General features: G+C 40.1%; 2 protein-coding genes across 2 annotated transcripts in view; one reads left to right on the forward strand and one right to left on the reverse strand.

Annotated features, from left to right (window-relative positions):
- LOC311040063 (thyrotropin-releasing hormone-degrading ectoenzyme-like) overlaps positions 1-24296 on the forward strand; it is a 239238-nt gene that overhangs the window by 189797 nt on the left and 25145 nt on the right. The window contains exons 13-15 of the mRNA XM_084050135.1: positions 7309-7397; positions 9341-9474; positions 10612-10667. Coding sequence (XP_083906261.1) covers positions 7309-7397; positions 9341-9474; positions 10612-10667 — 279 coding nt within the window. The remainder of the gene's footprint in view (positions 1-7308; positions 7398-9340; positions 9475-10611; positions 10668-24296) is intronic.
- Positions 1-24296, reverse strand: part of il17rel (interleukin 17 receptor E-like) — a 448078-nt gene that overhangs the window by 31724 nt on the left and 392058 nt on the right. The window lies entirely within an intron of this gene.

The following is a 24296-nucleotide window of genomic DNA, read 5'->3' on the forward strand; positions in this document are numbered from 1 at the left end:
CCTATGCCGACATACGAGGTTTCCACCCTAGATGCAGAGTTTGCCGTTGTGTTTTTGTGCGTTTTCAAGTCAGGTCACATCTCTGTCTGTGCAGAGCCCTCCTCACAGCTATAAAGTCCTTTGCTTTGCTGCAATTTGAATTTATATACCAAAACATTGTACACTGGTAAAACAAATCGCAGCTGTAGCGTGTCGCACTGTGTGTGTGTGTGTGTGTGTGTGTGTGTGTGTGCGTGCGTGTGTGCGTGTGCGTGTGCGTGTGCGTGCGCATGCTTGTATTACTGCTTGTCTCCCCACAAGTATAGAAGAATTTGAGAAATAGACATTGTGAGGACAATCATCATGGTTCTCACGAGATAAATGGTGGTTCTATGTTTAAAAAAGACTTTTAGAGTTAAGTTTGCACTTAGCTAAAGATTCAGGTTGGGGTTAAGATCAGACACTCAGAGGTTAGATTTTGGGGGTTGGAGTTATGGATTTGTGCCCGATTTATACTGCCGAACTGTGACGCGCTGGTGGCACGCACTAAAAATAGCAGATCTACAAGCTCACAGCGCTTCGCAGCGTGACACGTTGTGAGCTTGTAGATTGGCTATTTCTCTTCAGGAAACACTACCCTGACCCTTCCTCTTAGCCTTGCCTACTTGTTGACAATTATTTGTACGAGCTCTTGTTTTATTGGATCTTGTTTATTTGATACACTTATTTGTTTTAGCTCTTGCTCATTTGATGTTCCTATTTGTCTCATCTGTTTAAGAAAGTAGGTAGCTGATATATTGCACTTTAAACTTTAGCTAAATTTAGCTCTTAGTTGCTTGTTTTAGAAGAGAAAGCACTTAAGACTTCTGGTGATTAGTAGTTTTCTTGCCTACCTATGTTGAATGCACTTATTGTGTCCGCCAGGCCGATAGGCATGGCGAGAGAGTATGTTTTACCCCCTGTCCGTTAGCAGCTAATCTCTGGCACCGTTGGCCCGGCCGCTGCGAAACTGTGCACGCACACTCCCTCGATACCAATTCAGAACCTCTGGCTTTTTTTTTAAGTTGGACTGTTATAGCGCCACCAGGAGGCCGATATGTGCAAAACACATTTATTGATACTACTCCTACATATTTTGTCCAAACATCACACAAATCGGTACACAGTATCTCTATAGTCATGTGATCAACACGGATTTATCCGATTTCCCATATTCCATCCTGATTGCCTAAGATTGGGTTCCAAATTTTGCAGGATTGGTCCGTTTTGAACAAAATGCCTCAAAATCATGAACGCAGCTTGCGTTTTCCGTGAAATTTCACACGCACATTTCTATTAGGCCGAGGAAGAATTGCCACCCTTTTCACATTGGCCTGTTATAGCGCCACCAGCAGGTCTAATTTTGCAAAACACATTTTTGGAACAAAATGCCTCAAATAATGAATGCAGTGTCCGATTGCACTGAAAAGCCCTTGAACAAATGGCACCCTTTTCACATTGGCCTATTATAGCGCCACCAGGGGGCCACAATAATGTACCTGACCTGGCGGCGACCTGTGCTCCGAGGAGCACTTTTTTTAGTTGTAAGTCGCTTTGGATGAAAGTGTCTGCTAAATGACTGTAATGTAATGTAATGTGTGTTTGGCTTTAGGGTGTAGAAATGCCCCAACAACTTAAAAAATGGCACTCACAAAATCTGCTTCCTAAAACGTTGATGTCCTCACAAGTATACTGTAGTAATAGGCTACTAACCTGTGTGTGTGTGTGTGTGTGTGTGTGTGTGTGTGTGTGTCTGTGTGTGTCTGTGTGCGTGCGTGCGTGCGTGTGTACATGCGTGCATGAGTGTGTGATGAAGGATAATAGTCTATAAGCCGCTGATACAAGGTACCGGGAGGCCACTTATTGAGGTGCTTTTAGATGCAAAGTGAGATTTGTGGTGGGAATGGACGTCAGTTCCAACTCCCTGTGCAGGTGTTCTGTTCTCCCCCCCCCCCTACCTATGAATGAATGGCTTTGAGCAGCGCCGCACGAAGCACCAAGCCGACAAAGCAGGGAGCTTTCTAAAACAAGCGAGGAAAAATAAACTCGACACACCAGGTATATAAGTTCCCGTTTGCAAAGATTTATTAACCCTTTAAAACCGGGAACGCGTCTGTGTGTCATTTTAAGATTTCTTGGCTATATAAAAATAGCAGATCTACAAGCTCATAGCGCGGCACCGAGTGCCGCGCTATGAGCTTGTAGATCTGCTATTTTTTAGAAAAATATTGAAAATTTGTGCAAATCCTTTTTAACTCAAATCTTTGCTTCTGTGTGTCCCTGGAACAAAATATTTTTAAGATGGGAGGGGGTCCGCGGACAAATACATATTATTTTGGGGGTCCTTGACATGAAAAAAAATTGAAAACCATTGAAAATATAACAACATAAGTAAAAAAAAAAAAAAAAAAAACTTTAGGAAAAACTTCAAAACCTGTTAGGATTTAGAAGATATTTGTAAAATCCCCAGAAGCAAAGATTTGAGTTAAAAACTTTCGCTTTAAAAAAGTATATATATATTCAAACTAAAGATTTGCACACATTTTCACGATTAAAAAAAATAAATAGCAGATCTTGCCGCGTTACGAGCTTGTATATCTGCTATTTTTTATAAAACCAAACAAATCTTAAAATGAGATGCGTTCCCGGTCTTAAAGGGTTAACAAGGCGAGTGATGTTTTTCGATCACCAGGGCTCTGCCTCATACTTCTGAGCCGTGGGGCTGGAAATGTCACGCTCGATCTTATGCCGCGTTCACACCGGCAGATACAAAGCTACAGTCTGCCTTTCATTTAAGCCTAGCGACATGAGGCTACAAAAGCTACATCTGACGTTTGCGGCTGCTATACAAAATCTATGAAGCTACAATCCAAGTTGCAGTGGTGGGAAAAAGTGCTCAAATGTGTTACTTAAGTAAAAGTATCAATACTGCAATGTAGAAATACATTGCAGTCCGGAATTCAAAATGTACTTGAGTAAAAGTATAAAAGTATTGGCAAAAAAGTACAAAAGTAAAAGTACTCATTATGCAGAATGCCCCATTTCAAGTTTTCAAAATGTATAACAATCTTTTTAAAATAGCAGTGTTAACCATTTCCTCTCACCTTCTCTCTACACACAATTCCTGCTTGTAATTGGGGTAAAAGAAACTATTTCTATCTGCTAGTTCCATGTTATTTTATTTTATATTTTTCTCTCTCGTCAGACACGCAAAATGCACTTAAAGTACCAAAAGTAGAAAGTAGTCATTATGCAGAAGGCCCCATTTCACAAGTTTTCAAAGGTATACAAATATGTTGAAAATAGCAGATCTACAAGCTCACAATGCGTCGCAATGTGACGCATTCTGATCTTGTAGATCGTCTATTTTCAAATGGCCGAAATGTATATGAGGGTAATGTGAGTCTTGTAATAATAATCAAAATCTACAAAGTAATTGTGTAACTAAAGTTTTCAAATAATTGTAGAGGAGTAAAAGTACAATATTTGCCTCTGAGATGTAGTGGAGTAGAAGTAAAATGATAGAAAACTGGAAATACTCCTGTAAAGTAAAAAATACCTCAAAATTGTTCGTAAGTACAGTACTTGAGTAAATGTACTTAGTTACTTTACACCACTGGTTGATCAACACTTGGCGACAGATACAGTGTCGCTTTGTAGTTTTTTTTGTATCTTTTGTAGCTGCCAGTGCGAACGCAGCATCGCAATTAATCTTTGCAAACGGGAGCTACATGGTGTGCAGATTTATTCTTTTATTACACGATGAACTTTTCTTTTTCTTTTTTTATCCAGCGAGTAGGTCAGAGATATCTAGTGGGTCAGAGATGTGCTTGTCTTTTGCACTTTTCTCTTAGCTTTCCTAAACCAAACCTAGCCTTGTTTGAGAAACATGGCACAGGGCCACACGCACTTGTAGTCTTTTCGAGGTTCAAGGTGTTTTATTGACGTGTTCATTTCATATCTTATATCAATAACGTTTTTTTTTCTTTTTGTTTAAATAACTTGACATAAAATCATTGGACACAAAAGTATTGGACTCAGGTATACAGAAATGTGTAACTGCAAGCTGTTAAGAGACAGCTCATCGTTGCTGTCGGGAATAAACCTTGTATCTCCATATTTTCATTTTTTATTTTTTATTTTTATAGTTTTATAGTTTTTCCGTAAATGAATGCCATACTACAGTTAGGGCTGTCACGATTCCAAATTTAAGTTGACGATTAATTGTCGCTCAAATAATTGCGATTAACGATTTTATTGATTTAATTGCATTGAACATTGGAACATATGAAAAAATAATACATTATTGACATGTTTAATAATAAAAATAGCAGAAATAGCTGATCTATAAGCGTGACGAGTTCTAAGCTTGTAGATCCGCTATTTCAGCGTATTTTGTATTTGAAAATGTGTCAACATTTTTCAACATGAAAACGATTATGACAATTATGCAAAAATAATTGCGATCATCAAAAAATATAATGCGATTAGAGGTTTATGTAATAATTGTGACAGGCCTGACTACAATGTCACACAAAAGTTTAAAAAACGTCTTTGCCATTTCTTTTATTTGAATCGTGAAAAGTAACAGCTTTGGAAATGAGGTTTCCACCCGACAGTGATGATATACAGAGAGGCCCAACCGACATGATTTAGATGTAATCTGTTGTTCATTATTTGGTGAAGCTGTACGGGAATGTCAACAGCGTGGGCTTATTGACACATAGTTTCCTTAACCCATTGCGACCTGATGCCGATTCTACATGTCTCCTAAATCTCAACAATATTCTGAAAAACGTATGTTTCTATATCAGTGGTGCTCAATCTTTTTCATGTCAACGACCCCCAAAATTATATGTATTTGGCCGCGGACCCCCATCAAAATATTTTGTTCCAGGGACCCCCAGAAGCAAAGTTTTGAGTTAAAAATGTCCGCTTTAAAAATATATATATTCAGAAGATTTGCACACATTTTCACGATTTTTCAAAAATAGCAGATCTACAAGCTCGTAGCGCGGCACTCGGTGCCGCGCTATGAGCTTGTATATCTGCTATTTTTGAATAGCCCAAAGTGTAAAATAATGTAAAAATCTAAAAATGACACAGTTCCAGGTCTTAATGGGTTAAACAGCTTTTCAAAGGTTCTCAAGGAACAACAGCTCTCTATTTAATGTGTCTGTGTACACTACAGCATCTCCATTAATCATTTCCATAATCATAACACCGCGCACAATGTCACTTCGGTGGAAAAAGGACATACAGCCTTAAATGATGACATTCTGCATGCCATGGGCGCTAGAATGGATTTTATGATGAATTATGGGTCAATTTAATATGGATCTCCTCAGCCTGGTGTCACAACTAAGGAAGGGACTCTGTGTGGGCAGTAATATGTTCCTGTAATATTAATATTTTCCACAAGTAACTGCTAGTTAAAACAACCAAAAAAAGCCAATACATACATAACTGGTAAATGGTGCATTTATATCGCCTTTTATCCAAGGCGCTTTACAATGATTGTGCATTACATGCACCCATTCACACACACATTCACACACCTATGGCAGAGGAAACCATACAAGGCACCGACCTGCTCATCGGGAGCAATAGGCTCTATGCACAGCAGCCATTTTGGACAGAAATTGGGCCCCTTCCTTGCTTCCTTCACAGGTGTTACCAATGACACTAATGAAGGCTCTGTTCCATTTAGTGTAGCACAGTGGTTCTCAAACTTTTTAATTTCAAGGACCCCCTTAACTCTCAGAGTTACACCCTCTCAAGGAACCATGAGGGTCCCTGGACCACACTTTGAGACCCACTAGTATTTCTAGTGAGCCAACATGCACAATATCAGCACCCTGACTCTGTTTGACCAGAATGGAACAGAGCCTTCATTAGTATCATTGGTAGCACCTGTGAAGGAAGTAAGAAGAGGCCAAATTTTTCTTCAAAATGGTTGCTGTGCATAGAGCCTATTGGGGGTTCACCTCTACTCCTGAGCCAGTACCGCGGGAAGTAGGGGTGCGGGGGGTGCGGCCGCCCCCCTCCCCTAGGTACCCGCCCCCCCCCATCAAAAAAAAGAAATTATTTGTTTTGATAATAAATCTGTAAAATCAGGCAAAAATTAAATAACATAACTGTAACCTAACCCTAATCCTAACCCTAAAACCGAAATAAAGAAACCAAAAACTGGGAAAAAAACGAACCCAATCCGCCCAGAAGCGCGAAACCTCATGCAACCTCATGCACCTCGTGCAAACCTCATGCCCAGAACCGCACGCGTGCATGAGGTGCGCATACCGCACCCCTAACCTAAAAGGTCTTCCCGCGGCTATGTCCTGAGCCACTGCCAGCCCATAATAACATGGCTGTTGTTAAACCAAGTAACTTTGAGTTACTAAGTAACAATGAACGTGACTTGTTTTTGACCCAGAAGTCTATACTAAGCCTATAATGTATGCTCCGTTGTAGGAGGTTGTCAGGTCTGAAAAAAAAATACAGATCTATGAGCTTGTAGATATATTTCACTTTTTTTTGTGTTTTGCGTACAATGGTATGGCATAAATACGGATAGATTATACATTTTATTATTAATTATTTTTGTATTTAAATGTGTATAAAATATTATTATTACAGTTATTATCTATATTTTTAAAATGGATTAAATCTATTAGTTTTGTTGCACCCCTAAACAGTCAGATGGTAGGATGTCAGATGGTAGGATGTCAGATGGTAGGATGTCAGATGGTGTACATTTGGTTGCCACTGTAAAGCACTTTGTAACCATGTTTCGAAAAGCGCTTTATAAATTAAGTTTATTATTATGTTTGGTTTTTCATCAAACACATTTTTACACATTAACATGAATCCAACATGATAGAAAATATCATGTGTAAACAAGTGCTGTCAAACAAGTCTATGAAGCTTATCTATGAACTCCATGAAGAACTTTACTCTGCAATGCAATTTTTACAAAATGTTGTTGGGGGTCCCTGCTTCATCTCTCTCTCAGCTAAGCGGTCCTTGGCTTGAACAAAAACGTTGAAGACCCCTGACCTAGCTCTGTGTGGCAGGTCATTGTATTTAACCAGTTAATACTTGGTGCCTTCTAAAAAAGTACTTCTCAAATTTTCAAGAGTTTAAAAAAAAATAATCAAAAATAGTAGATATACAAGCTCGCAGTGCTCCTACGACTTGTATATCAGCTATTTTTTAATAGAAACAAAATGAAAATGATGTTTTCCCTTTTATACTGGGTTAATGTATGTTTGTAATTGTGTGTCCTTCTAGCTCTGTGTGGCAGATCCCGCTGTCTCTGATTCTAGGGAATTCAACCAGCACCTCTACGGAGACGCTCTTCTGGATTCATAATAAGACAGGTAACACACACATGCACACGCACACGCACACGCACACGCACTCGCACTCAATCACACAACCCATTGTTCTCCTTTTCAAGTGTGTCCCAAAGACCAGCGGTTCTCAATCTTTTTTTTCATGTCAAGGACAATGAAAGATTTTGAAAAATATTGAGTACTGTAGATGAACTATGAATATATCGGAATATGGAAATAAGGTTTGGCTTTATATAAGAAAAAAAGGGGGGCATACAAAATATTACAGAAATATTTTTTTGGCATCATTTGGCATTTACGGCTTCTATATGCTATTGATCAATATCACACATCATAACAACAACTGAATCCCGTTTTCTTTTTCTTTTTTTATCCGGTTTTAGCCTCAAAGCATTGTAGGACATGCATGGTTTCTTGAGTTAACTCTTTGTCATGTTTAATAATTGTGCAGTACAAATAGGGGTTACGGTGGCGCAGTCGGTAGCGCTGTCGCCTCACAGCTAGAAGGTCCTGGGTTTGATTCCCGCCGGGGACGCTGTGGGCACTGGGGGCGTGTCTTCTCCTCCGCGTCATCAGCGCCCATACCCTAGGTGGGGTTGGCGAAAGGGCCTACTCTGTGTGGAGTTTGCATGTGTCTCCTAGGGTAGGTAATACAAACAACATGTAGTAATCCTGGTCGTTATACCGCCTCCCCCATGACAGCCGGGGCGCCTGATGGAAGGGAAAGCGCGTCCAACCCCGGTAGGACGCGCTACGTCCTACCGGGGAAATTCCCTCCTGTCAGGTCAGGTGATAAGAAAGTCAGTTGGCTCTCGTGCATTGAAGGAGGCATGAGTCAAGATCTGGGCTCCCTAGGCTGGCGGGGGGAGTGTAGCACCCAGGATCACAGAGATAATTGGCACCGGGTGAAAAAAGGATTACAAAATGGTGGGATAAAAATAATTTAAAAAAATAACAAATAGAAAAGTCTCAATTCAATGTCAATCAACGTTTCACAAATGAAATCACTATCAAAACACTGTATTAAATTAAATGAATCTTTTGACAGTCTTTAACTGTTAATAATAATATATGAATTCAGCAGCTTTCAATCGATCATGCAAATGAAATAACGTCAAAAAATGTACTATGTAACCCATTAAGTTACAACAAGTACTAATACGTACTTCGAGTACATTTTGATGCCAATACATTTGTACTTTTACTCAAGTCAAAATGTGAATGCAGAACTTTTACTTGTAACAGTATATTTCTGCATTGTTGGAATTGCTACTTTTGCCACGTTTTAACCAAGTTAAACCAAGTTTAACAGTCCACCGAACCACGTCTTGAAAATATGCCCATATGTTCTGCTTCTCTTTCTAACAAACAAACCAACAGGGCCAATTACAATACCCTGCCATGCATCGCTGCCAAACAAAACAAAACAAACACCCCTCCATTAAAACTAAGAGAAAAAAAACTATGTTTAAACCCCCAAAGAATGCTAAGAGAGAGAGAGAGAGAGAGAGAGAGAAAGATGAAGTTCATTTTAATCCAAATCTTTTTCAGAACAGATTAATAATGATTATCATTTAATTCAATTTCCATCATGTTGTTATGGTAACAAATGGAGGAGCTGCAGCAAGCATGTCAGAGATAAGCATGATTCATTCAACAATTTTGTACTTGTAAATGTTATCCTTTTTTTCTCTCATCTGCTGCACAGCATACCATTGCAGACAGTGGACCAGAAACCTTGTTTGTTTTTTTTGCTTTTTCGTAACGTCATGGCCTACTTTGTCGCACAAGAGTGTCGCGCAAAAGTATGAAAAATAGCAGCTTTCGTAACATTTTGTGAAAGTGCTTAACTATGCCTAAAAGTTCTATATTCATATTCGAGGAATATGACATACAGAGAGACTTGGGTAGAAACATGGGCGACAGACAGAGACGTGTGTGTCTGATGTATTGATTTTACTTCCCAGAAAACCACAGTGTTGGCCGAATGGATGAGGACACGTGGTTGCTAGGCAACATCAACCAGACGGGCTACTTCAGGGTGAACTATGACCTCCACAACTGGAAACTACTGATTCAGCAACTGCACAACAACCATGAGGTAAACTCGCTCACTCGCCCGCTATAACTCACTCTCTCTCGCTCACTTTACATCATTGCCAAAGCAAATGTCAAAATATAATAAAAAATGTTAAAGAAAATGGGGTAAGTATATACAGTTGGAGGGGATACAGCATTGTGTTTAACAGAGCTATGTCACATTGCGTCGTTATATAGATGTTTATTACATGTATATACATATATATACATAATATATATATATATATATATATATATATATATATATATATATATATATATATATATATATATATATATATATATATATACATACATACATACATACATACATACATACATACATACATACATACATACATACATACATACATACATACACATACATGTTATATATACATGTTATATGGTATAAAGCTTTTTGAAACAAATAGCAGCACTCACTCACTATCTCACTCACGATCTCACAGTGTGACAGCAGTGTTCCTTAATTATTGAAATAATAATTTTAAATAGTTACTCATTTTTATGTAATTTGTATTTAGATTAGAGAGAAAGTTATTAGATTTGTCCAATTCAAAACTACCACATACTAGATGGCCATAAAAGGATAAAAAGGATATGGATAATGAAATCAATCATCATTTAAATTGCAGTTATTATGAATCACTTGGATGCATTTCCAAGTGATCTAATCCAGTGATTCTCAACCTGTGGGCTGTGGCCCACTGGTGGACCCTGCTCCCACATAACTGGCAAAACACTTAAGATTGTATTGATAATATAACATTAGAATAAAACATTTAAATTATTTTCTCATTGTGATACCGATAAATAGTATTTTTACATAAAGTAGTCTATTCATATTCACAAGGCGGCCATTTTGCTATTAAGTTAATGAAATTGGGGAGGCATTTCTTCCCAAACCGCACATATGATGTGAAAGCAAAATGGCCGCTGTGTGAATATAGTCAATTACATTAGTTCTATTGAAGCCGGAACACAATCAATTGATTTCAAATCAAACTAGCAATATCTCACAAAACTTAAATACAGCACTTGAGTTCATGTAATTTCTACCATTGCTTCTGGGCATGATTAGCAACAAGCGAACACATGAAGTAACTCTGCATCCTATCTTGTTTGTTTCTTTCTCCAGCTGATCTCCGTTGGCAACAGGGCGGGCCTCATTGACGACGCTTTCAACTTGGCCAGGTAGGCGTGGCCTGTGCTTATAAGGAGCTCTGGTCAGAATCTGGATTAACACTTAAAGATGCAGTGCAGTGACATTTTCGGTCATTTTATCTTGAAGGTTCAGTCTGAAACATCGTCTCAACCGACTCTAAACCAATCAGAAGGTCCCATCCCTTCAGGCTATGGGACGTTGGAATCTCAATCACTTCAGCCGTGCGCAACACGGCTAGTGTTTGTTTACCAGTGAGAGAGAGGCGGCCAGTGAAGCACGTTTGCTACTACCTGGCTTATTTCTAACCTATAATGTTTTCAGATACATATTTTAGTGTGCAGATTAAGTTTTAAATGAGTAATACACCGTCTGGATGTCATTTTCAATGAGATTCAAAACGGAGTAGCTCTGTAATTAAAATCAGCTGTGTTTGAAGAACGTGCAGCTATGGGAATCAAACAGGTGCATGTAATCAAGATTCATTTATATTCATGAAAGCTGCGTTATGTCATCACGCAGCACGTTTTCGTTTACAGGAAGTAATTAAGATTGGCTTTTTAGGGACTTTAGACATAAAAATACACTAAAATGTTGTTGTTTTTTTTCCTTTTATTTTGCCATCTATTGTTAGGTATGCCCATATGATGACCACGGATATGCTCTAGAAGTGTGAAAAACATATTTTTCATTTCACTACACCTTTAAACCGGGCGTCACCCAGGGCTTAATACTAGTCCCCCTTGCTTTTTTGAGTACGCTCCACACCAGGGCTTTAACGGCTTCAGCTTTTTGCAAGTCGACTTGTCTGTCAGTAAAGTCGAAGTCGTTTCCGGTGTAAATTGTGTCGACTGAAACTATGACGAAAAATGTCCGTCGACTACCTTTTTTCACTGGCAAAAACCAGATAATAATTAGCTATGATGACTGAAAATATGTCTGAATATATTGTCAATTTTGTCAACAAATAAAAACTAGATGAAAATGTTAGGGAGGGACCGGTGGAGAAGAGATCCAGGAGAGAGATCAATACTGTGTGGGTGTTGTGTGTCCAATCTACAAGCTCACAACGCGTCTGTGACGGGCTTGTAGATCGGCTATTTTCAGCACACAGCTAGAACAGGCATTACGATGCCATCAAGGCCTGCCAAAATACATGTTAGTCAACTAAATCTAACTGTCAACTGTAGATTTATTTGACTATAAGTAACATTTCAGATGACTAGAATATGACTAGAAATAATATGTGAATAAGTGAAATTTTATTCAAAAGACTATGACTAAAACTAAATCCAAATTTGCTGTCAAAACAAGAATAAGCATTGTATTAAGTATCTCTACGTTAGCAACGTGCAGTTAACCTCTTAAACCGCTGTACGTTGTGGAGCGGAGTCCCTCAGAGTTGTTAGGGATATTATAGTAGGCCCTATGCACAGCAGCCATATTGTGAAGACATTCACAGGTGTTGCCAATGATACTAATGAAGGCTTTGTTCCATTCTGGTCAAACAGAGTCAGGGTGCTGATGTTGTGCATGTTGGCTCACTGGAAACACTCTGCTACACCAGTGGAAAGTTGGGGTCCAGGGACCCTCATGGGCTTCCAAATGGCCCCTTGCGGGTGTGTAACTCTGAGAGTGTACAAATGGAACCAAATGGACCCGTAAGGGTCCATTTGGTTCCATTTGTACACTCTCAGAGTTATGTGGGTCGTGGATGCTACACTAAATGGAACAGAGACTTCATTAGTATCATTGGTAACACCTGTGAAGGAAGTGATAATATGGCTGCTGTGCATAGAGCCTATTCCTCATAGCTAATTAACCACTTAAAGGTAAGTGACAGGCCTATTTTGTTTGTTAAAACTTTTTGGGGTTTTTTATTATAAAGTTAAAGGACTATTTCTGACAGTAATCATTGCTATACCAGCTCAGTGGCCTTGTGGTTAGAGTAGACACAGCGCCTCCCCTGCATGGCAACCGAACAAACACTCTATACTATAGAGTGTTTGTTCGGTTGCCATGCAGGGAGGCATCTCTATATTATGTACTCATTGCTTTAGAGTCTATAGCAATGAGTACAGAATATATCGATATTTCACACTTATTTTAACCTGAGAAAATGACCCTACCTTTAAACCCTCTATACTTAGTAAACTGGACAACAAACCGCTTTGCCAAAAATATAGCCCAAATATAGTCACACAGTGAGCTTGTAGATCAGCTATTTTGGGCAAAATGTTCCCCCCAGAATAGGGATGTTACTAGGGTGGGTTCAAGTGGTTAATAGTTGATCTTTTCGTACATATTCGATTTCTAGTACATCTGTAGACGGATGCAACATGCTATGATGTCACTGCATGTTTCATGGTTTACATGCATCTCTCAGCACACAATCTGAATGAATATTCAACCTGAAGTTATATTTACATAAACCCTTATAGGTTTTATAGGCAGAATCCAGCCTGCCTTAATCCAATTTAATCCATAATCCACTGTGCATATGTGTGTGTGCCAGAGAGAGTGAGAGAGAGAGAGAGAGCATTACATTCTCCTCTTCTCTTCTCTCCTCTTCATTCATTTCCTCTGCTTATCTGTACAGTAAGTAGAGTATGCATAATGCACCCCCCATCATGTTATTGGTCATGGTCAGACAAATCCTCCCAGCATTGAAAGCTGATTGGTTGAACTCAGGATCATGTACTGTACACGGTTAGTTGAGTATAGGAGTAAAACTGTCTGGTCTGTGTTTGTACATCTCTCTGGTTCTAAGCATGTGTGTGTGTGTGTGTGTGTGTGTGTGTGTGTGTGTGTGTGTGTGTGTGTGTGTGTGTGTGTGTGTGTGTGTGTGTGTGTGTGTGTGTGTGTGTGTGTGTGTGTGTGTGTGTGTGTGTGTGTGTGTGTGTGTGTGTGCGTGTGCATGCTCTCACGCACATACATGTGAATGTATGGAATAATGTCTACACATATAATGCGTGCGTGCGTGCGTGCGTGCGTGCGTGCGTGCGTGCGTGCGTGCGTGCGTGCGGCTGTAGTAGTCATTAGCTTTCCACTGAGCCTAGCCAATGATAGACTTACAAATGGACAACCAATTAACTGTCCCTTAACGATGTTTTAACAAGTTAATGAGCTCGTTAAGGACAATGCGTGGACATTACTCCATACAAACCCAGAGGGGGGATGAGATAGATGCTAGAAGCAGTGGCTAAGGGACAAACAGAATGTATAAGAGTATATACATTTTATATATGTACATAAGGTTGGACCTACCTCCCATAGGCTAAGGACAAGGACATAGGCTAAGGAAGGGACTGCACACTCCAGAGATGGACAGCGTACTACTGCATTAGGTGATTTTATTAGCACGTTTCGCTTTGAGCTTCGTCAGGTGCTATGCACCATGAAAAACGTGCGTCGTCATTTTGTGCTTACATGCTAATGGTCAATGCCCGTGTGCAAGTTGAGATCAATTGGTCAATCAATCCGCTCCCCAGGACAGCTGTGCGTGCTGCGTGCGTGCGTGCGTGCGCGTTTTTGTTTTTTACCAACAAACTTGGTTAAAAAACTAATCTTGGCACTGCTTCTCTGGGGCACACACACACTTAACCACAACTTGGAATTGGAAAATTACTCGCGTGTGTAATTATTTTGAGAAATTATCATTCAAATGAGCATTTATACTTATTTGTATTTATTTATTTTATTGTTTTATTGTTTATAATGGGACCCACAACTAGTCTTCACAAGGCATTTTTCAGCAGAAGAGAAAAACCTCCGTTGATTTTATAATTGTTTGGGTCTAAATCCACAGTACTGTAGTAATCTGGTAATACTTACAGCTAAAATATGCATGTCAATATGAAATAAGTGAATTAATGTGCAACTAAAGTCGGAACAATTACCTGGTCCGCCTCGGATTAGCGGAATGTGGCTAATATTTAGTGTACCGACAGACAGTGGTGGAAAAAGTACTCACATTTTTTACTGAAGTAAAAGTATCAATACTGCATATGAAAATACTCTGTTACAAGTAAAAGTACGGAATTCAAAATATACTTGAGTAAAAGTACAAAAGTAAAAGTGCTCATTATGCAGAATGTCCCATTTCGAGTTTTTAAATGTATAAAAATCTTTTGAAAATAGCAGATCTACAAGCTTGTATATCTGCTATGTCTCTACGTATATAGGGCTGAAGTGGCTCATGTATGTATACCTCAAAATGATACTTAAGTACAGTACTTAAGTAAATGAACTTAATTTCTTTCCACCTCTGCCGACAGACAAACAGTGCAGTGAGGGAGGCCATGGCGTCCCTTCTCTGCCTGTTAGCCGCTCAAAGAAGGCTTTTCTTCCAACTAATGTGGTCACAGTGATTCTGTGCAGAGGATGCCAAGTGCCTGAAGCCTTGATGGAAATGAACGAACGCCCTTGAGGAATGATCTGCTTTTCACTATAGTGGCTTTGTGCTGAAACGAGTAGTTTTTTTTTTCTTCTTTTTTCTTCTTTTTTTGCTACTCGTGCCAATTTAATCAAAGCACCTGAAGGACATGTCCGTGAGCGCCAATAATCCCTGTGTCACAGGGTGCTATCAGAATATAGAGCTATTTAACACTGTTACTGAACAAACACTCTATAGCAATGACTACTATCAGAATATAGAGCTATTTAACACTTATTTTAACCAAAGTGAATCACTTACCCTACCTTTAAAGGATCTACACCATGAATTAAAAAATAAAACTAGAAAAAGTGCTCCTCGGAGCACAACTCTCCGCCAGAAGACTTGTGTTGGTTCGAAGGTCGCGAAGGTCGCTATCCCTCTTGTATATGTAAGTGTCCTATCCATCCTGTCTGGGTAAGTGTCCTCTTCCGTTCATTCTGTGTAAGTGTCCTATCCCTCCTGTCCTATCCGTCCTGTCTATGTAAGTGTCATATCCCTCCTGTCTATATAAGTGTCCTATCTGTCCTATCTGTCCAATAAGACAGATAGGAACAATTGGACCGCGACTACTTGACTACTTCCGGTTCGAAGGTCTGGGAGTGAGCTAGTGGCCGGATTTTCGGTATTGGAATCTGGCTTATCACAGTGACACATGTATTTATAGGTCGCTATCCCTCTTGTATATGTAAGTGTCCTATCCAACCTGTCTGGGTAAGTGTCCTCTTCCGTTCTGTCTGTGTGAGTGTCCTATCCCTCCTGTCTGTATAAGTGTCCTATGTCATATCCCTCCTGTCTATATAAATGTCCTATCTGTCCTATCTGCCAATTATGTATCAGCCATGCAGCCATTTCATGGTTCCCGTCTTACCTCACTCTGACAGTGGCGGAGACACTGTCAGAGTGATGCCATGTATATATAGGCCCGGTGGCGTCACTAGCCAATCAGATCACAGTATTTCACGTGTCACGTGAGGCTTGACCAATCGGTGTGTCATGTTTAGAAAGTGAAAACGCAGTGATAACAATACTCTCCTGGCGGAGAGTAATAATATTGTCTCCGCCAGAGGTGGAGAGTATGTTTTCGTCTCCGTCCTTCTGTGTGTCCGCCAAGCTAACATTGGTCAAGCTTCACATGACAATATATTGAAAGGGTGTGCTTTGATTGGCTAGCGAGACGCATGACGAAATACAAACCTATAAATAGGTGTGTCACTTCAAAAAATCATTTATATTTTTTGAAGTGAGCTTCCATCAGCCAAGCTAACATTGGTCAGGTGACACGTGACAATATGTAATATAAATAGGTAAGACAGGATTAATCAGGAACAGTACTGGCGGAGACCTGTGCTCCGAGGAGCACATTTTCTAGTTTAATATCATATTGTTTATGTCCCTCAAACGTTTTTCAAAATGTTTGAGCCTAAATCAAGCCTCAGATATACTCATTCCAACTAACTTCTCTCTGGCTTAAAGCACTTTCACCTGCAATACCACATTGTCCTGTTTGGCACGGGGTGCTATTGAGCCAGTTTGTATGCATGTTATCTCCTGGGTCTGTGTGGAAAAAGTACAAAACAAGGAATAAAAATAATAAATAATTAAAAAAAAAAACATTTTTGTTTTTTTTTTGGAACTGAAAAACGGGAGGAATTGTACCCTGACGTGACATCAGGGTACAAATCAGTTTGGCCTGTTTTGAGTCCAATTTACAGAAAACCCCAGAATTGCTGTGAAAGCCTGAGTGTTCAAACTGGGGTATTTTTGGGGATAGAAGAGAGGTAGGGGAGAACAAAAACACACAAAAAAGAAGAAAAAGTTAAAATTCATGGTGTAGTCCCTTTAACCACTTTCACTTCTAACATTTTTCAAAAAATTGCAGAACAATAAGCTCACAAGGAGTCGCCGGGCGACGCGTTGTGAGCTTGTAGATCGACTGCTTTTGCTATACTTTTGTGCGACACTCTTTGTGCAAGGAATTAGGGCATACATTTACCCCAAAACCTATAAAGTTCAAAACCTCTAAACAAACAAACAACCAGTGGTGGAAAGTAACTAAGTACATTTACTTAAGTACTGTACTTAAGTACAATTTTGAGGTATTTGTACTTTACTTGAGTATTTCCAATTTCCAATACTTTTACTTCTACTCCACTACACCTCAGAGGAAAATATTGTACTTTTACTCCACTACATTTATTTGAAAACTTTACTTACTAGTTAACCACTTCAGCTCTGCATACATTTTGGACATTTGAAAATAGCAGATCTACAAGCTCACAATGCGTCGCGATGCGACGCATTGTGAGCTTGTAGATCTGCTATTTTCAAAACATTTGTATACATTTGAAAACTTTAAATGGGACAGTCTGCATAATGACTACTTTCTACCCTTGGTACTTTAAGTACATCTTGACACCAATACTTTTGCACTTTTACCCAAGTCAATTTTGCATTCCGGACTTTTACTTGTAACGTAAGAGTATACATTGCAGTATTGATACTTTTACTTAAGTAAAGCAATTGAGTACTTTTTCCACCACTGCCTGATGCAAAAGCAAGGGGGGGGGGGGTGTCTGCGTAGCCCAACCCCGGAGGAAAAGAAGGGAATACGTACCTCGACCGGCTGACTTCTACACACATGGATGGGATGGAAGAGAGAGAGAGGGCAAGGTGATATTCCCACCAAGAGGCTGGGATGAGCACCGCATAATCGTGGCTGTTGGGGCCGAAACCTTGTATCTCCGTATGGCAACTTTTTTTTAATTTTCGCTTAAAAAAAAGAAAGAAAGCAAAACGTGAAAGTGTTTCAAGGGATAGTTACCAAAAAAACGTTTTCGATTTTCGAGATTTTAACCACTTTAACAGTTATGTCATATTTTGGGCTATTCAAAAAATTGCAGATCTACAAGCTCATAGCGCGGCACTCGAAAAATCATGAAAAAATGTCTTCTAAATCAGTTTTTTTTTTTAAAGAATATCAATGGTTCTCAAACTTTTTCATGTCAAGGACCCCCAAAAATTATATGTATTTGGCCGCGGACCCCCATCTCAAAATATGCTGTTCGATCGATTAGTTACCCCATGGAGACTTGAATTCATGGATATTTTGGGGTATTTGTCACATTCCTAAGCCAATTATTTGAAGACCAGCGGACCGGTAGGCAGCGGTTCCGGTAGGAGACACAAAGGAGACTCTTTGTGTCTCCTACCAGAACCGCAATCAGTCATCAAATTGTTTTAGGAATGCGAGAAAAAAAGAAAATATTCATGAATTCAAGTCACCATGGGGTGACTAATCGATAGGAGAAAAAAAAAAATTGGGTGAACTATCCCTTTAAGTTTGTCTGTGGATTTTATAAAATGTTGAACCAGTGACAATTATTAAACTAAATTGGATCAATTGGAAGTCACAGGTCCCCCCCCCCCCCTTTCCTGAAACGTACCCGTTTTGGACATACGCGGTTTCCAGCCGAACCGTGACAAGAGGCTCCTATGAAAGGGAGCGAGAGAGAGAGAGAGTATAAATATAGCAAACAGCCTCACGCTGATATCGGAGCCCTTTGTGACTGAAGGCAGGCAGGAGGTGAAACGTCCCTCCACATCCATGTACCTGTGTTGAAGGACAAACGGCCGTCTGACACAATGTGTGGACAAAAGAGCCAGTTAACCCATTCAATCCGGGAACGTGCCTATAAAATGTCTTCTAAATCTCTAAACAGGTTTCTGGGAAAAAAAAAAAAATGTTTCTATATCAGTGGTGCTCAAACTTTTTCATGTCAAGGACCCCCAAAATGATATGTATTTGGCCGCGGACCCTCATCTCAAAATGTTTTGTTCCATGCAGGGACGCCCCCCAGACGCAACGATTTGAGTTACAAATGTTCGCTTTAAAAAATATATATATATTCAAAGATTTGCACAAAATGTTCAGGTTTTTTCAAAAATAGCAGATCTACAAGCTCATAGCGCGGCACTCGGTGCCGCGCTATGGGCTTGTATATCTGCTATTTTTGAATAGCCAAAGAAATTTAAAATGACACAGATGCGTTCCCGGTCTATAATGGGTTATGGCGAGGAAAGATTATTTGTATAACACATTTCAACAACAAGGGAATTCAATGTGCTTTACAACAAAGAAGAACATCAAGCAAAGGAAACACATTATAAAAGGGCATTAGGACACAATGAAAGCAAAACAAGTAAAACATTTAAAGATAAAACGAGAGAGAGAGAGAGAGAGAGAGAGAGAGAGAGAGAGAGAGAGAGAGAGAGAGAGAGAGAGAGAGAGAGAGAGAGAGAGAGAGAGAGAGAGAGAGAGAGAGAGAGAGAGAGAGAGAGAGAGAGAGAGAGAGAGAGAGAGAGAGAGAGAGAGAGAGAGAGAGAGAGAGAGAGAGAGAGAGAGAGAGAGAACCTGAAAGGAAAGGTTGTTAGCTGTGATTTCAAAGAACAAAGACTGTTGGCAGATGTGCAGTGTTTTCGTCGTATGGGAGTTGGAACAGAAAGCAGACCTTTCCCAGATGACCCGAGAGGTTATTTTAATCAAATCAAAATACATCAGAAACGTATATTTTGGCTCTAAATAATTCAAAGCTAAAGGAGCACTTCTTCCATTTTCACCCTAGCTTACAGTATAAGCCGCAGGCTGAAAACCCACCTCTTCAGGAAACACTACCCTGACCCTTCCTCTTAGCCTTGCCTACTTGCTGCCAATTATTTGTACGAGCTCTCGTTTTATTGGATCTTGTTTATTTTGATACACTTATTTGTTTTAGCTCTTGCTCATTTGATGTTCCTATTTGTCTCATCTGGTTAAGACAGTAGGTGGCTGATATATTGCACTTTTACCTTAGCGCTATAGGCTTACTCTTAGTTGCTTGTTTTAGAAGAGAATGCACTTAAGACTTCTGGTGATTAGTAGTTTTCTTGCCTACCTACAGTGTATGTTGAATGCACTTATTGTAAGTCGCTTTGGATAAAAGCGTCTGCTGGAACAACATATTTTGAGATGGGGGTCCGCGGCCAAATACATATAATGTTGGGGGTCCTTGGCATGAAAAAGTTTGAGCGCCACTGACATCTCTTTTTTTTAAACTGAAAAGAAGACATTTGCAGAATCAGCCTCAGATCTTAACCCATTAAGGCTTCAGGTCTCAATGGGTTAATGGGTTAATAAAAAAAGAGAAATAAAAAAAAAAGCCTACTTTCTTTCTTTAAAACCTTGAAAATGTGGTTTCAGTAACTGGACAGTAACTGGGCAACATAAAAGAACATGGCCGTTCATGGTGGTTCTGAGTTCAATGGAGAAGTAGCGCCTTGTTCTAGTCTGTTTGTCAAGCAAAAATATTATGTTAGTTCCACTGATCCAAGCCAGAACACAATCAATTGATTGGTCGTTCAAATAAACATGCTCTGAAAGGTAAACGCACACGGTCCACCCACCTGACCACCTGACCATGGGTGGGCCACGAAAGAGATTTCGAGATTTTAACCCATTAAGACCTGGAACTGTGTCATTTTTTTATTTGAGCTAAAAAAAACATTATTTTACACTTTAGGCTATTCAAAAATCGTGAAAATGTGTGCAAATATTTGAATATAAATACTTTTAAAGCGAACATTTTTAACTCAAATCTTTGCTTCTGGGGGGTCCCTGGAACAAAATATTTTGATGGGAGTCCGCGGCCAAATACATATAATTGTGGGGGTCCTTGACATGAAAAAGATTGAGCACCACTGACAAAGAAACATACGTTTTTTCAGAAAACTGTTGAGATTTAGGAGACATGTAGAATCGGCTTCAGGTCTTAAAGGGTTAAGTGGAGTCCATGGGCCAGACGAGAAGTCAGGGACACGTAAGGTGGCAAAATCTCTTTGGCACCATTTTGTTTGTAGGGTCCATATAAGTACTTTGAAACATGATAGCCTTTTCAAATGAGTAGCTTTAATACTTTTTTAGGACATTCATGTTTTTGCCATTATCTCCCCACATTATCTGCACAGTAGTTCTGTACCTGGCCAATAGAACCGTTTGCAATTTGGTGTTAGGAGAATTTCTCACTTGAACTGAGTCAATGGGTACCTAGACATGAAAAATCACAGAGGTTCTCATCCGCCATAGTGCCACGAATGGCGCAATGGCCAAATCAAAAATGGCCGCCATCGCCTATGATGAAAATCCAACTTTTTTTGTTTCTGAGTGTATATACACATGCAATACCTCCATGTTGACTAATTGTGGGGTGGGGAATTAATTTCTGTTATGACCACTTTGGGTGATGTTGACCTTGAAAGGTCATGGTCAAGGTCATCTTGCTATTTCGAAGACCGTGGCCATAACTTGGCCATTGTTAGGACTAAAAACAGGTGTAATAAGACTAATTAAACTAATTCTGGCATTTATAATTCCTTTCTGATATTGTTTTGACCATTAAGGAGCATCTTGTCATTGAAATATGTAAGTCAATGCAATTTTTCAATAACTCAATTACTCAATAACTTTCATTCTTTCAACTTTCAACTTTACAAAAGACATACAAAGACATACAAATAAAATCGTAACTCAAAATCAAATAACAATTCCTCTCAAAGTGCACCATATGTGTGCATGCTGGTTAGTGTGATGGACTTTTACAGGATGGATTTTAAATGTTTCCATGGCAGAATATGATGCATGGAACTCCAGCAGCACGGCACCCACATCGGCGAGTGTCACACTTGCCTGAATACTTGCATGCTGTGAGCAGACTTGGTGGTAAGGCCTTCAGACACTTAGATGGCAGGAGTGTACCAAAGTGCTCCTCCCATCCATGTTCCATTGGTGCTAGTCTTGCCTGAGGTTCCTTGGCTGTCGCAACAGGTCGCAAGCCCTATGCACCAGAAAGACACCTTGGATGTGGCCTCTGATCACACTACTTGTGGGAGGGAGAGCATCCATTCCAGCACTGGCACAGGTATAGTTTTCTACCCTGAGGTCATCAAATGTCTTGCTGTTGTACTTGAACTGGACCCTGCCCAGACACGCACCAAGTACTTCTCTGTCAACGCGGTGTCTTGTTCGGTCAAGGTGTCTGCCTCTCCAAAGATTGTCAGATATTGCACTGGGTCAAAAGCCATAGCTGCATGTTTGGTCCCCACCTTACTCATGCAGTCATCTCCAGTCAGGATGTGTGCCTTGATCACTGTCTTGGGTAGTGGAGCTCCAAGATGAAAGACTGCTTGATGCAGTGGGAGAATTCGCCGCTTCTCACCAGTGCCATACTGCTGCCAGATCTCCTTCATCCTCAGTGCTTGGAAGTAAGTACATGGGGTGTAGTATAGCAGTAATGTGAAGGTGTGTGTGTCATTGGAGACTATGACAACTCTCTTGCACTGTTTCACATGAACAGCCCACTCCACATGCACCACCATGGGGCGGCAGTGGCTCAGGGGTAGAGTGGCCGGGTAGAGTGAACTGGAAACCGCAAGGTTCCTAGTTCGATCCCGGGCTCCCCCAGAGTTAGTGTCGAAGTATCCTTGAGCAAGACATTGAACCCCTAATTTCTCTGAGCAGTTTGGTGCCTTGCATGGTTTCCTCCGCCATCGGTGTGTGAATGTAACGTACAATCTATGTAAAGCGCTTTGGATAAAAACGCTATATAAATGCACCATTTAGCATTTACCACCAGCCTGTCAGCCTCAGCACCAATGGCTGTCCTGGAACTTATGGCCTGCAAGTGTGTACGGACCTGCACGTTTCCAGACTGTTCCTGCCTTGCCAACAAATTAAAGTGCACAGAAATGTGCAAGCTACAAACTTGCAGCAATCAGAAGGAAGAGGAGGAAGATGAAGTGGAACTGATTGATTATGATGATGATAATGATGACGATGACGAATACTGAAGAATTGATATTGGTATGACAGTTATGATGATGATGATGATCATTGATTAAAGTACCTCTCAAGCCTACTCCATAAACCGACTCTGTCATGGACCCTGTGGTCCACAGACTTGGACCTCCTCTCTGTCCCTAAGGCAAACAAGTGAACCATGTTCTGAACCTTGTTCTGAAGGCTCTGTCGGGGACAGAGCCTTCAGTGTGGCAGCCCCCACCCTGTGGAACTCTCTCCCAATAGGGATTGGTCATGCTCCTGCTCCATGCTCATGCAACACTGGACTCTTAAGGCTGTGTGTCTTGAAAAGACACCTATTCTTTCAGGCTTATGGCATATAGTTGTCTGTTGTTTTTTTAGTTTGGCTGTTGGTTGTTCATTGTTTTTGAAAGACGCCATATACATTCAAGCTACTATTATTATTATTATTTTATTAATATTAAAGTGAATGAAAGAGAGCAAATTATCCCCCCCCCCCTCTGTATCACATGTTCTGTTCAAAAAAAGTGGCACGCTTTCTTCATTATTTGAATATATGGTTGGTGTCTTTGAAGACTGATAACTGTGACTAATCTACCACTTGGGAAAGGCTATCATGATCAAATATCATCTAGGGATATAGACCTATTCAAAATACAAAACTGGATTTTGCAAATGTTGCACTTGAGTGACCCCGATTACTGAAAATGCTGTTCACATCGTATCACAACGTGAAGTGTTGTGAGCTTGTAGACATGCCATTTGCTGAATGTTTACCCCAGAATAGGCATTTTAGGGTTCATGTGGTTAAATAAGTGAATGTAAGAGATTGAATAATGTTTTTTTCCCTCTGTATGACATGTTCTATTCAAAAAAGGTTAGGCGATTTTTTCATTCTTTGGATCTATGGTTGGTGTCATTGAAGGCTGATAACTAGGACTAAGCTACTACTTGGGAAGGGTTATCATGTTGAAATATTATCTAGGGATATAGACCTTTTCAAAATACCAAACTAGAATTTGCCACCTTGAGTGTCCCTGATTAGTGAAAATTCTGACCTGGGCCCATGGACTACTGAGTTAGTCAAAATGATCAGAGGAAAATCGGGAGGGAGGAAAAACGAACTTATTTCCAAAGTTTCAGAGGAGAGGGATGGAGAGAAAAGCTCCCAGGCTTAGAGACAGACGACGAAAGAGAGAGAGAGAGAGGGACAGGGACGGAGAAAGAGAGAGAGAGAGAGAGAGAGAGGACGGTAAAGGGGACCGTAGTGGACTTAGCAGTGGATAATGAGAGGGAGATATGGCAGACGGCAGTGAATGAAAGTGGGGGAGGTCATCTGATTAGGCGGTTTTTGAGCCATTCCCTGGCGGATGC

The sequence above is a fragment of the Gymnoscopelus microlampas genome (assembly GCF_963454915.1).
Source record: "Gymnoscopelus microlampas genome assembly, chromosome: 23".
Classification (NCBI taxonomy): Eukaryota; Metazoa; Chordata; class Actinopteri; order Myctophiformes; family Myctophidae; genus Gymnoscopelus; species Gymnoscopelus microlampas.